Source organism: Siphateles boraxobius, unplaced genomic scaffold, assembly GCF_051911475.1.
Source record: "Siphateles boraxobius isolate OS27281-9 unplaced genomic scaffold, OSU_SipBor_1 12, whole genome shotgun sequence".
Lineage (NCBI taxonomy): Eukaryota > Metazoa > Chordata > Actinopteri > Cypriniformes > Leuciscidae > Siphateles > Siphateles boraxobius.
In genome coordinates, this window is record NW_027508722.1 from 29,295,524 (window position 1) to 29,308,886 (window position 13,363).

General features: G+C 36.9%; 1 protein-coding gene across 4 annotated transcripts; it reads left to right on the forward strand.

The window, feature by feature from the left end:
* The first annotated feature begins 118 nt into the window (after nt 1–118).
* Nucleotides 119–13,264, forward strand: kiaa0319 (KIAA0319 ortholog). Of its 4 annotated transcripts, none has more exons than XM_077217749.1 (21): nt 119–355; nt 700–808; nt 2,294–3,003; nt 3,459–3,615; nt 3,734–3,832; nt 3,908–4,005; nt 4,110–4,197; nt 4,300–4,368; nt 4,485–4,617; nt 4,931–5,159; nt 6,250–6,373; nt 6,462–6,591; nt 7,413–7,561; nt 8,597–8,748; nt 8,837–8,975; nt 10,427–10,586; nt 10,710–10,846; nt 10,990–11,112; nt 11,546–11,636; nt 12,135–12,232; nt 12,376–13,264. In XM_077217749.1, the coding sequence occupies exons 2-21, from the start codon at nt 760–762 to the stop codon at nt 12,546–12,548; spliced, it is 3,108 nt and encodes a 1,035-aa protein (XP_077073864.1). In that variant the 5' UTR covers nt 119–355; nt 700–759; the 3' UTR covers nt 12,549–13,264. The 4 variants fall into 4 exon arrangements, with proteins under 4 accessions (XP_077073864.1, XP_077073849.1, XP_077073873.1 ...); XM_077217734.1 differs by having other exon boundaries at nt 122–355; nt 4,300–4,395; XM_077217743.1 differs by having other exon boundaries at nt 251–355; nt 704–808; nt 4,300–4,395.
* The last annotated feature ends 99 nt before the right edge of the window (nt 13,265–13,363 follow it).

Consider the following 13,363-nt stretch of genomic DNA (forward strand, 5'->3'; position numbering starts at 1 on the left):
TAATATAATAATTTAAAAAAAACGCTTAAAAAACTTTTTACATGGCATCAAGGGATGTGATGATGTGGTGTGGTGTGTTTCTGCAACATCACAGAGATCACGTCACGTGTCTCGCTCCGCCCTGCTCGTCTCTGTCTGCTCTGCTGACACACCGTCTCGCAGACATACAACACCTCAACATCTCTCTAGCAATATCATAATCAGACCTTCATCTCAGCGTCACTGCCACAATAGCAGATCTTCATCCCAACATTACTCCAGTCTCCAGCGCAGGTTCGCTATGGAGCAGCAGTACGGAAGCTGATTCTCGATGTCATGGAAACAGATGCTTGAAAAAGAGCGTCACATCCCACGGGTACAGCTACAACTCACAATAGCAGCGCACATTTTTGCTGTTGACTTGCTATTTACTCCCATTGTTTTTAGTGGTTTGCTTGTTTTATGTAACAAATTGAGTTAATTTTGGTAAATAATAAAATATAACATTGCGGATAATATAGAGTCTATATTATAGACTAATGTATTTTAGTGTCAGGTGACATTTCTCCAGCGGTATCTAAGCCCTCGGGGCCGGTTGCTGTGAGGGATAGAAGTCAAATAAAAAGACCATGCAACAAATGGCAAATTACTATTAATTTATTAATGCTGCTGTAATGTCATTTTTGATCTGTCTGTTTGTGATATGTCTCCTCTTTATAGAAAGTTTGAAGAGGTAATGACGGTCAAGATCCATTGCTGTGAAAAGGCAGCAGTGTCATCATGAATGTCTCACCAGTTCTCTCACTTGTGCTGCTTTTCTTTATCAGAGGCAAGTGTATATTTCTTAATTACATGGATCACCACCAAGGCAAATCTGTACCATATGAATGTATATATTCTTAATCGAACAGTTTAATGAAGCTTTAGACAAAATCTTTAAAAAGTAAAAAAGTTTGCAGGTTCATTTTTTTTTGTATCATATTTGATACTTAGGGCTTTTGTGACTTATATATTATGATATAGTGAGTATGGCAAGCCGTTTTAACTTTTTATTCATTTCCAGGATATGAATCCTTGATATCAACAATTACATTTTTGATATCAATAATTACATTTTTTATATCAACAATTACATTTTTGATATCAACAATTTAATTGTTGATATCAACAATTGAATTCTTGATATCAAACATGTAATTGTTGATATCAAAAATGTAATTGTTGATATCAAGGATTCATATCCTGGAAATGAATAAAAAGTTAAAACGGCTTGCCATACTCACTATATCATAATATATAAGTCACAAAAGCCCTAAGTATCAAAAATGTAATTGTTGATATCAACAATTGTATTTTCACTAGTGAAATGTCACCATAGGCTGCCATTCAAAATCAATTGTTGATATCAAGAATTGAATTCTTACTAGTAGAAATATAATTTTTGATATCAATAATTACGTTGTTACTAGTTAAAATGCGAATTCCTGATATCAATAATTAAATTAACACTAGTTGAAATGTCTATTCTTGATATCAACAATTGAATTGCTACCAGTAAAAAATTTCATGTTTGATATCTGAAAATGTATTTCTGATATCAATATTATTTCAAAATGTAAAAAAATCTAAAATGGCTTTCTTACTAGTAACAATCACATTCATGATATCAGAAATGAACATTGTTACTAGTGAAAATTGAATTATTGATATCAAAAATGAACATTGTTACTAGTAGCAATTCAATTGTTGATATCAAGAATAGACATTTCAACTAGTGACAATTGAATTCTTGATATCAAAAATAAAGGTTTTTACTAGTAAGAATTGTATTTCTGATATGTGAAATTGGAATTTCAACTAGTAAGAAATAAATTCTTGATATCAACAATTGATTTTGAATGGCAGCCTATGGTGACATTTCACTTGTGAACATACAATTACAGATATCAAGAATTATAGTTTTTACTAGTTGCAATTCAATTGCACAGTCAAGGAGAATGATTAAAAAAAGATTTATGATTTTACCAAGGAAACCTAAGTTGCTTCAGTCCAGTTAATTCAAAGTAATTTAGTAAGCTGTCATTTAAACATAATTTGAGGACATGAAAGACACTGAGAGAAAAACTAGGTGATAAATGCACATAATTTCCATAAACGTATAGTTTAACTTCCTTCTTGTTCTTTCAGATTTTTCTTTTGGAGATGCTGCAATACTAGGGGCTTGGCTGTGTAACGTCTTTTTGGACCACTGAATCAAAAATGACAAACCCTAACATTTATTTCATCAGGCATTTGTTGTTTGTTTTTGATGCAGTATCGGGACAGTGCTGGCAGGCTGCAACCTACACGGAGAGCGTGGTGTCTCCGGATCTGAGGAGCAGCAGTATTTTACGGGTTCCGGATGTATCGTCTATGGCCCAGTGTGCGGGGGCCTGCTGTGGTCTCCCGGGCTGTGACCTGGCCTGGTTTTTTGAGCACCGCTGCTATGTGCTCAGTTGTCAGCAAAAAGAAAATTGCCAGCCGAAGCAAAGACCTGGTACTGACTCTATCCTGGCCTTTTTACAACGTGGGCCCCCTCAGACACTGCTTCTCCAATCCTTGGTCCGAGGAGAGTCTTTCCCAAACCACTGGCAGCCTCTGCCCAGGCACAAGGGCTCTGAGGACCCTATGAAGGACCTTGCCTTGTTGGAAGGCATTCAAGATTTGGACAACACTGATGCTGAGTATGCTGAGAGCTTTCGAAGTTTGGATGAAGAAAAACGAGCTGAAGACAGAGATGGGACAGCTGTAGAACAAGAAGAAAGCCCTGGGCTATATGCTTGGCCACTTGTTCAAGACAAAAAAGAATTCAACCAATTAGAAATGGAGAGAGTTGGTGAAAGACCAATGACAGTGCAGAGCTCTCTTGAAAGTAGCTCCTTTCCCCCAAGTCACTTCCCAGAAATGAGAAATGAAAGCAGATCATCTCTTATTGAAACAGAATCCGATGTTACGCCCCAAACAACCACTGCACTTAACATAACGGTGAGTGTTAGTTACAGATTAATGCATATTATTTCCAGACACCCTAAAGACATTGGAAACAGACAGGTACTGTATATATATATATATAATAAAATTGACAAGGCAGTAATCAGCAATGAAAAGAACTGGCTTTTCTCTTATAGATGGTATTAGTTGCCAATTCATTATCATGACTTTAAATGTCATGATTCTATTTTAATATTGTGGCGTCATTGGGAAACATGGTGTCTCAAATGTACTCTCACTCTGGCCAAGTGCTTAATCAGTCTTTCATGTCTCATCTGCTGTGTCAAATTTTGTGAAATTTGTAAATAACACTTCATCATTATCCTGTTAGAGTCATGTCATTCACATTTTATTGCCTTGTTCTGGTGTCCTGTTCTAGTCCACAGACTCTGGTCGACATGGGTGACAACAGTTGAGTTTGGAAAACAATTTTACTTTTATCATTAAAGGTTGAAGAAGACCCACACAATATTTCACCTGCTACTATTTCACCTAATGTCCTGCAAGACATCAGCACAGAGCCCTCGAGATTCAGCGCAGTCAGTAGTTTCTTAAGTACTTCACTCAGCAATGAAGCCACGTCGCAGATGATCACAGAAGAGCCAGGTACTACAGATGTGTTTCTGCATTATTTCTAATTATTAGGGGTGCTTACTCATGCAAACAAGCATCACTATTATTATTACTCAGATTAACATTCATTTCTCACACTCTCTTTGTTCAGGAAGAGCCCTGTCTGTGTCCATTGAAGGCCCTGTGGAAGCAACACTGCCTCAAAATACAGTTGAACTTAATGCTACTGTTAATCCAGATGACACTTCAGGTACTGTATGGTCTTCTGCATTCCTGAATCGTAATTAAGCATTTAATATTATGTTGAAAGTGGCTTTTTCCTCAGAGGCTCCTTACGCATATGAGTGGACTTTGGTAACGTCTCCTGATGGACACCACGGGGTGATGGAGGGGGACCACAACAAGTCTGTTAAAATTTCAGAAGTGAGACTCAACTCCTGGCCACTTTCCGTATGACTGCCAAGTGATCATTTAGAAGATGAGACTATGCTATTTTTCTAAAAACATCTTTGTTTCCTTTATTCCAGCTTTCCATTGGTGTCTATGCTGTCCGAGTGAGTGTGAAAGCACAACAAGCGTATGGAGAAAGTGCTGTGAACTTCACAGTGCATCCTGGTATAACTTCACCCCCTTTAGATCATATTTTGATATTATTTGCCAAGCATACAGTATGTGCATTTGCTTTATTTATGAACAGGCTTACTTTTCATTCTGCAGCATTGGATATAAATAAGCGTCCTAAAGCCGTCACTCTGCCCAAGAGCCAAGATGTGCTTTTCCAAGAAGGTTCCATCTTCATTATTAATGGCAGTCGTATGTAGCTTGTTTTGTCAATTTCTCTCAGTTTTTTCTTTAGATCATTCATGAGTTTTTAACCAAATGTGCATCCTGATGCTTCCCAGAGAGTGTGGATGATGTTGGAGTTGTCAGTTACCTGTGGGAAAAGGTGGACGGCCCTTTTTGGAAACCTGAGGGCCCTGTTGACACACCTGAACTACAGCTACAGAATCTTTCACCAGGAGAATATACCTTCAAGTAAGTTTAACCTGTCATACTCGACTTGCTCCAAGCGGGGTCTCCGGCGTGGGTGTGGACACACTTAAGACACTAAAGACCACTTTACACACCACATGTTTACACACACAGCTCTTACTGGCCTGCGTCTGCACATTACATAAGGAATTAGCTATGTATGTACTGTAACAATAGGCCTATGTATTGTATAATTTTCATTCTTCATCTACAATTTGATATTGAAATCTTTGGTGGCCGATTCCTCCGGGGCTTTTTTAATTTGGCTTGACCTCATTAACTCGATCCTGACCTGGTTTTTGCTTGTCCTAATTAGGCTGACAGTGTCTGATTCTGATGGACTGACTGACTCCAGCACTGCCACTGTAAGGGTCAGCAGCCCAAAAGATGACCCTCCTCGGGCCAGACCAGGCAGTGACCAGGTCATCATCCTGCCTCTCAACCACCTCACCTTGTCGGGTAACCACAGCACTGATGACCATGCCATTACCAGTTACTTCTGGAGTCTCCATCCCAGAAGCCTGACCCAGAAAGTCACTATGCAGGTAATTAGATCTTCTTCTTTTTTTACCCAGTGGGAAAATGTGTTGCACTTAAGTGAAAAACACTTAATGGAGTTTGTCAGTAATGTCTCAGATGTTTACCTAAAATTCCTAAGAAGAAATAAAAGATTGGAAAACAGGGTAGAACTGTAGGTAACATTTTATTTTATAGTGTCCTTGTTACATATGTTACATGTACTTACCATAGTAATAACAGTAAATTATGCATAATTACCTGACACTAACCCTCAACCAAATCCTAATCCTACCCTAACCCTATAGTAAGTACATGTAGTTGCTTAATATTACTCAGTACTTAAATATATTATTACACTGTAACAATGACACCTTAAAACAAAGAGTAACCGAACTTTATTTTACAGTCCGGTTCCCCATGTTCATACTATGTTCTTATTTCAGTAATTTCAATAACTTTGTAATAACTTGGTACTAACCCTGAACATGCACCTAAACCTAACCTTAACCCATGTAGTAACCTAATATTACCCAGTATTTTCTCAGGTAAGTACACTGTAAGTACATGTAATGTAAAACAAAGTTCAATAGAAAACAGAAATAAAGAGCTGTAAAACTTAATGTCAACTATAATATGTTTATAATAAGAGATTGCTGTCAAATACTGGATATGGATCACTACAATTTTATAAATTATTATATTATTAATTATTGACATAATTCTATGTGGCACAGTGGCTCAGTAGGTAGCGCTGTCGCCTCACAGCAAGAAGGTGTCGGTTCGAGTCCCAGCTGAGCTAGGCGTCTTTTCTATGTGGAGTTTGCATGTTCTCCTTGTGTCTGCAGAGTTTTCCTTTGGGTGCTCACAATCCAAAAACATGCAGTATTGGTGATTTGGAGATGCTAAGTAGTCCCAAATCGTGTAATGGGGAGGACTGGTGAAAGACCTGGCAACCTACCCCGGAAAAATCATTTTCAAGAAAATTCATGGACAGTATCTTGTGAATGGCAAGAGATGGCCATAGAATCACCGAGAGTCGGATATTACTGAAATGGTAATAGATAGATAGACATAATTGTAGAGCAGTTGATGTTTTCATATTCTATGTGTTTTCAGGATGTGAGATCACCTTTCCTGCAGCTCACTGATCTCCAGGAGGGTCGGTACACGTTTCAACTGACAGTCACTGACTCCAGAGGTCAACAGGATTCAGACACCATCTCAGTCACTGTGCTACCTGGTAAAACAAACCCACTACACCAATCAGATTCAGTGTGTATAAAGAAAATCTATACATTCTCTATAATTGAAATTTTGTTGTGTGGTAGCAAACAAAGCACCAGTCGCTATAACAGGGCCAGACAGGCAACTCTTCCTCCCAGTCGAGAGCATCACGTTGAATGGCAGCGACAGCACCGATGATCAGGCCATCAGCAGCTACCAATGGGACATGATCAGGTACCAGTATCATTCTTTTAACGTTGCTTCTTTACAATGAACTGGATGAACTGGTTCATGAACCAAATTATTTGTTTGTAAAAACATTTAAAGGTAACACTTTATTTTAAGGTGAAGTAGTTGCAGGTTACTACATGTACTTACTTAGTAATTAGTTATTACTATAGTAATAACAGTAACTTATGTATAATTACAAGTAACCCTAAACCAAACCCTAACCCTAACTGTTACTCTATAGTAAGTACATGTAGTTAATTAATATTACTCTGTACTTATTTGAGTATGTACAATGTAACTACGTCACCTTAAAATAAAGTGTAACCCATTTAAATTATATCATATATCATTATATATTATATTTTATACAAACATTTATTTACCTGCACCTACTTATTTACTGTTTAGAAGTTTGGGCTGTAACAGTTTTTTATGTTTTTGAATCTCTCTTATGTGGACCAAGGCTGTATTTATTTTATTTAACAAATTAATTTAATTAAAAAAAAACAGTAATATTGTGAAATATTGTAATAATTTTAAACAACTGTTTACTATTTTTTTGTCAGTTGAATGCATCATTGCTGAATATAAGCATTCATTTCTTTAAAAAAGAAATTGTATTGACCCCAATCCATTGAACCGTTCCATAGGCATTTGTCTTTAAGAATGCTTCAGTAGGATCTGCTCTTGCTTAACCCTGTCTCATATTTCAACCCTGTCTCATACTTACATTTTCAATCACCCTTAGTGTTGCATGAATAGTAAAGGATTTTGGTGAAAATTGTATTGATATGCCATCACCACTCTCCTATGTAATGGTGAAGTGGCCCTCCAGGCTTGAAGATAAAAGATGCCAGTAAAGCAGTTGCCATAGCAACTGGCCTGAGATCTGGGAATTACAAGATCAAACTGACTGTGACAGATCAGCAGGGAGAAACAGACAGCGCAGTCATGACCGTTAGCATTAAAGAAGGTGAGCAGAATTATGCATATGTATAAATATAAGTAACACATAATATGCATTTCTATAATTTAAACACTGACATTTAAAATGCATGAATGTCATTGCATTACAGAAAATAAAAAAACAATTGGAATTTATTTTAACTTATAAGAGCTCTTTGCATGGTGGTCAAAATTGAACGATTTATTATTTTTTTAATTTCCATGAAATTAATGTACTATATTTTTGTTCTATGTTTTTTATTTAACCTTTTGTATTTTTAGGGGATTTTATGGTATTTCATTATATTTATGTAGTAGTTGTAATCCATTTATACACTTTTTGAGCATAGTTCTAAAAATGAAATATCCGACTTAAACTGTCATAAATCTTGAATGCTTTGGAGCACAGACTTAAGTTTGGTTTAAAGAATGACGTCACTCTTGACAGATTATTGCTGATGTGAAAAAAAGTTTTAAAAAGTTATATAATTTTTACATTTATTATGAAAAATGCACAAAAATTCTATTACATTCTTTTATATGAAATATATATTTTCCAAAACATGTTTTACTTTAAAATTTGCTAGAAAATTAAAGCCATAAATCTAAACAGGACGTGTTTCAAATTTAAGGTTGATATCTCAAAAAAATTAGTTTTCAGTAAGATTTTGTTTGGGCGCACTACCAAACGTTTTCACTAGATGAAATTCATTTTTGACTGCGAGGAGTACAGTGTGACTATTTTTTCAGGACCATTTAACCTTTTCGAATAATGTAAATTATTTTTTTCTCTGTTCACATAGCAAGTGCCTAAACATTTTCCAAGTTTCGTACCATTCAGATGAAGTAAAAAAATTATTTAAAAAAAGAAATAAAAAATATTTCAGTCAAAAATGACAGAGGAGCACGAGAGGGTTAAAGAGAGACATCACAAGAACACCTTTCAAGTGAAATATTTCACAAAAAAGAAGGTTTTCTGACTTTAAATGACAATACAATAGATATTCTGACAAAAAGCGTTCTAGGACGTTTCCAGCAATTAAGTGTGTTGTTAAATTCACAGTTAAAAGCCTTCCACTAGTCGCCCATGCCAGCGGCAGCCACACACTCACTCTTCCCAACAACTCTCTGGTGCTCAGGGGCTCGGTGTCCAACAGCGGAACAGCAAATGTGTCCTTTCTTTGGGTCCGAGATGAACAGAGTCCTGCTGCCGGGGTGAGTGAGTTATTTGTACACCATTTGCTGTGGCTCAATGTTTTACCTGATGATCTCTCTCTCTTGTTTTCATATCTTTTGAGAGTAGGATGTTTTATATGGCTCAGATCACGAGGCCTTCCTTTACCTTGCCAATCTGGTAGAAGGAACGTACCTATACCAACTCCGGGTCACTGATGCCCAGGGCCGCTCGAACATGGCTACGGCCACTGTGGAAGTACGCCCTGGTAAGATATTACTCATTCATTGTAGAAAACAGTCCGTAAGATTTTTTAAATTATTTTCAAAAAGAAGCTTCTTTTGCATGTATTTGATTAAAAATACAGTAAAAACAGTGATATTCAGTAGTTTTTTAGTTTTTTTTACAAATGAAAATAATTATAATAAGCTGATTTGGTGCTCAAGTAAGACTTCTTATCAATGTTGAAAACAGTTGAGCTGCTTAATATTTTTGTAGAAACCATGATACGGTTTTTTCCCTAGTGGTGTTCACTGCAGAGCCAAATGACGTCCAGCTCCCCTTCTCTGGACGTCATGGGGTTGAGCTTGACCTTTACCTAGTCGAGTTTCACCTATGTGGATCTAATGGGTGGAGGCATCGAGTTATGGGTAGGATTAGGGTGTGTTTGGAGTTTCTAGCTCCACCCATTACACCCAAATGACATTAAGAGAGACTTCACGCTTCACCCATTGCTTTGCAGTGAGCAGCCTCTCTTTTTTCAGGATTTTTTGATGAATATAAAGTTGAAAAGAACAGCATATTTTGTAACATTTCGAAAAATGTATCACCACTGAAGAGAGCACACGTCACTCCTCTCCTCACAAAATTGCACTGGTTGCCAGTTGCCGCTGTACAAAAAATCACAAATAAAGGAAAATAAAAGCTTCTGCTAAATGAATAAATGTAAACATTGTAAAAAAAAAATTTGTGACTTATGATCAATTTAATGCATTCTTGCTGAACAAAATAATTAATTTCTATCAAACAAATTTATTTTACAAATGAACTGACAAATGTTTGAATGGTAGTGCATGAATAACATCAGAATGATGTTATCCTTAAACCTTAAACAAACCTTATCAGACCATTCCTACCTTCATGTAAACATTTAAAGGGAGAGTTCACCCAATGAAAAATCTGTCATCAATTTCACCCCCATGTTGTCCCAAACCCATAAGAATTTGTTCATCTTCAGAACACAAATGAAGATCTTTGTGATGATATCTGAGAGCTTTCTGTCCCTCCATTGACAGCTACGCAACTACCTCTTTGACGCTTCAAAAAGTTCATAAAGAGATTTTAGAACTAATCCATGTGAATCGAGCAGTTTAGTCCAAATTTTCTGAAGAGACTTGATCACTTTATATGAGGAACAGATTGAATTTAGGCTTTTATTCACATGTAAACATTGATCAGCAGACCAAACCTGCCTGACACGCGAGAATAAACCTCTTGCGGAAGCTCAAACTGCTGCTTAACACACGAAAAATGAACCTCATTGGATCTTGCTGAAGCTCAAACGTGCTGCGTAACACACAAGAATGAACCTCATTGGTTCTTGCACATCAAGCAAACGTGCTTGAGTTTCCGCTTACCACAACTGGTGTGTGAGTTGATGAATGTTTATGTGAATAAAAGCCTATATTCTTGTTTGATGCCATTGAAATGTTTGTGCAGATCCACGTGAGCGAGAGGAGGTGGAGCTTGAGCTGCAGGTGTGTGTGGCTCAGGTCAGCCAGCTGCAGAAGGACACTGTAGTGAGACAGCTGGCCGCCCTACTGCACGTTCTGGACTCTGACATTGCACTAAAGGGCCTGCACGGCCAGTCAGACATCAGGTACTACACACACATTAACCAAACTAATCTAAAGGACAACTGCATTTTGACTTGTGTTGTTCTTAATAACTAGAAACTAGCCCTAGTTGAGAAAAAGCTTAAACAGGTTTTTTTTATGTTTAGCACAGTATTTAGGTTCTCAGTGCAGGGTCCTGATGGTACGATCCCAGGCCCGAAGCTCACTCGTCTGCTGAGAAACCAGCTGTTGCGAGAGAAAACCGACTTCTTGCTCTTTAAGGTCTTAAGAGTGGACACCGTCAGTGAGTGACTTGATTTGTTTTCTTTAAAGACATTTTTCAACTTAATTGGTAAAACAATAAATCAAACAACAAATAGTAAAAGTAATTTACATAATAATAAATTAAAAATTTTAATGCAGACTTTCTTGTTTTGCATATTTCAGTGTGTTTGCTGCTGTGTTCTGGACGTGGTCAGTGTGACCCCGTTACAAAGAGCTGTTCCTGTGACCCTCTTTGGATGGAAAACCCCATTCGCCGTTTCCTTGAAGATGGCGAGAGCAATTGCGGTTAGTGTGACCTTTCTATTCTATCGCCAAATAAGGCAAATATGTGAATTAGACATTTTTAATAAGATATAAGCAAATTCAGACCGAAGGTGTGGTCATCTGCTGTTGCTCTGCGAAATTTTGTATTCAAAATAAATTTATTTAAATAGGAATCTGCGCAAGTGGTTTCCTGATGTACATTTTGCATTGGATTCAAGTTGGGCCCGCAAATTGACAACAGAAAACTGTTTGGTTGGACAGTGATTTTTGTGTGAGCTGTGCTTCTTGCAGTGCTATACTATTGACAAAGCACGTTTTATTCGTACAAAATGTCGCTAACGTGACTACACCATCATTGATGCTTTTTGCTGCGATGATGGGCTGTCATGAAAAGTCTAGAATGATTGACAGCAGTGGAAAGGCTGCGGGCTGATCTTTTGTCTCCTCCCTGCAGACTGGAGCTTGTTGTATGTCACAATCTCTTGTTTGGTGACAATCATTTTCCTCTTGTCAATCAGCTGGATTTGCGTCTGCTGCTGTAAAAGGTGATAAAAGTTTCTATTACTGCATGTAAACAAACAGCCTATTGAAATGTGTGGTCATTATTTTCCTGTCCAGTAACCAGGAATAGTTCAGCTATTTTATTATTTACTTAGCCTCATGTTGTTTCAAACCCATATAACTTCTTTTGTAGAACACAAAAAGAGATCTTTTGAATTATGTATTAACTGCCATTTTCCATGCAAGAATAGTGAATATCAAATTTTTAAACTTCAGGAACAATAAAAAAAGCATCTTAAAAGTAGTCCATTTTGCCACTTTTAAACTGAAATTATGTCAAAGCTATTGTCTTCAGACGACTTTGAATGTAGTGCACAGGTTGCTCTGTATGGACTGCTTTTATATTTTTGGTGCATTTTTACTCATTCACTTTCATTATATTTAGTGGGTATTTTTTGTTCCATGAGAAACAATGTCACAATGGTGATTTTGTTTACTTGTGGTATGAGTTTCTATACTCTACCCTTTGTTTTGCGCTTTAGTTTTAGAGGAAGACGCACCAAAGTGAGAAAGAAAACCAAGTACACAATACTGGACAACATGGATGAACAGGAGAGGATGGAACTTCAGCCAAAGTATAGTAAGTTTCAGACCTGATTTCTTGATTAACCTATTTTCATGCTGCACTCATTGGAGGCTTGTATTTTTAAGTGGTTTGCACCTTTGTTTAAGAGGCAGACCATAGTTCGTTCTGCATTCACTTTTCTTCGTTTGTCATTTTAGATATTAAACACAGGAGCACAGAGCACAACTCGAGTCTGATGATGTCAGAATCAGAGCTGGACAGTGAGCAGGACAACATTTTCAACTATGGGAGAGCCGATAAAGCTCGGAACAGAGCCAATGGAGTGGTCAGAAATGGAGACACTCTCAGCCTTTGTCCTGTGGAGGGTTGAGTCTCACATGGACAAACAGACATTTCTTCATGGTGGATATTTACAACGCAAGGTTATTGTTGAATATTCCTCAAATATAAAGACTGGCTGAATGAATGAGCTACTAAACTTAATGACTACTGAATGCAGTTGGTCTTGCAATGAATAATCATGGTTTGCTAAATGATTCAGAACATTTAGATTTTCAGTTACCAATAGCATATACAATCTGAATATAAAAAGACGTGCAAACAACTCACACAATCGCACTTTTCTTCAGTACTGTATGTGCTTAATAATGATTGTATGTTCAGTGACAGTGCAAGCAATTGACTGGTTATTTTGCTATTTATATGATGCTTCAATTATCAATTTTAGGGAGAAGCTGCAAATAACTGATCTATTAGAAAAGCAAAATTAAAACAAGAAAGCAAATAAAAATCTTCTTTATGCAAGAACTTTTTAACTGTACTGAACTTTTTGAATGTTAATGTGCCTGATTAAAATACACTCTTTTTGTTATGATTTTTTGGTATTTCAGTCTTGTCTCTGATACTGTACTGTATCTTTTTAACATTCTGGTTTTCCAAGCTTTTAAATTTCTGCTTCAGCTGGAATTGCAATAGAAGCCATTTGTACCAGGCATATTGTGACAAGGAGTGACAATGCATTTATTAAATTTTCCTTTTTGTTTTAATGCTGCTGGAGATGAAAATAAAGACGTGACCCTTTACAGAGGTTAAGACTGTTTTATAACTAAAATAAGAGTTCAATATTTATAGTGGCAGTGTCAGAAATGTCATGAAACAGTGTGCATTAATTTAGTTGAGCCATTT

Bases quoted from the DNA above. Each gene is read 5' to 3' on its own strand.
- kiaa0319 (XM_077217734.1), top strand. From the start codon at position 760: ATGAATGTCTCACCAGTTCTCTCACTTGTGCTGCTTTTCTTTATCAGA. The intron at 4,006-4,109 runs GTGAGACTCAAC...CCTTTATTCCAG, and splicing joins AGTCTGTTAAAATTTCAGAA to CTTTCCATTGGTGTCTATGC. The intron at 8,749-8,836 runs GTGAGTGAGTTA...TTTTGAGAGTAG, and splicing joins AACAGAGTCCTGCTGCCGGG to GATGTTTTATATGGCTCAGA.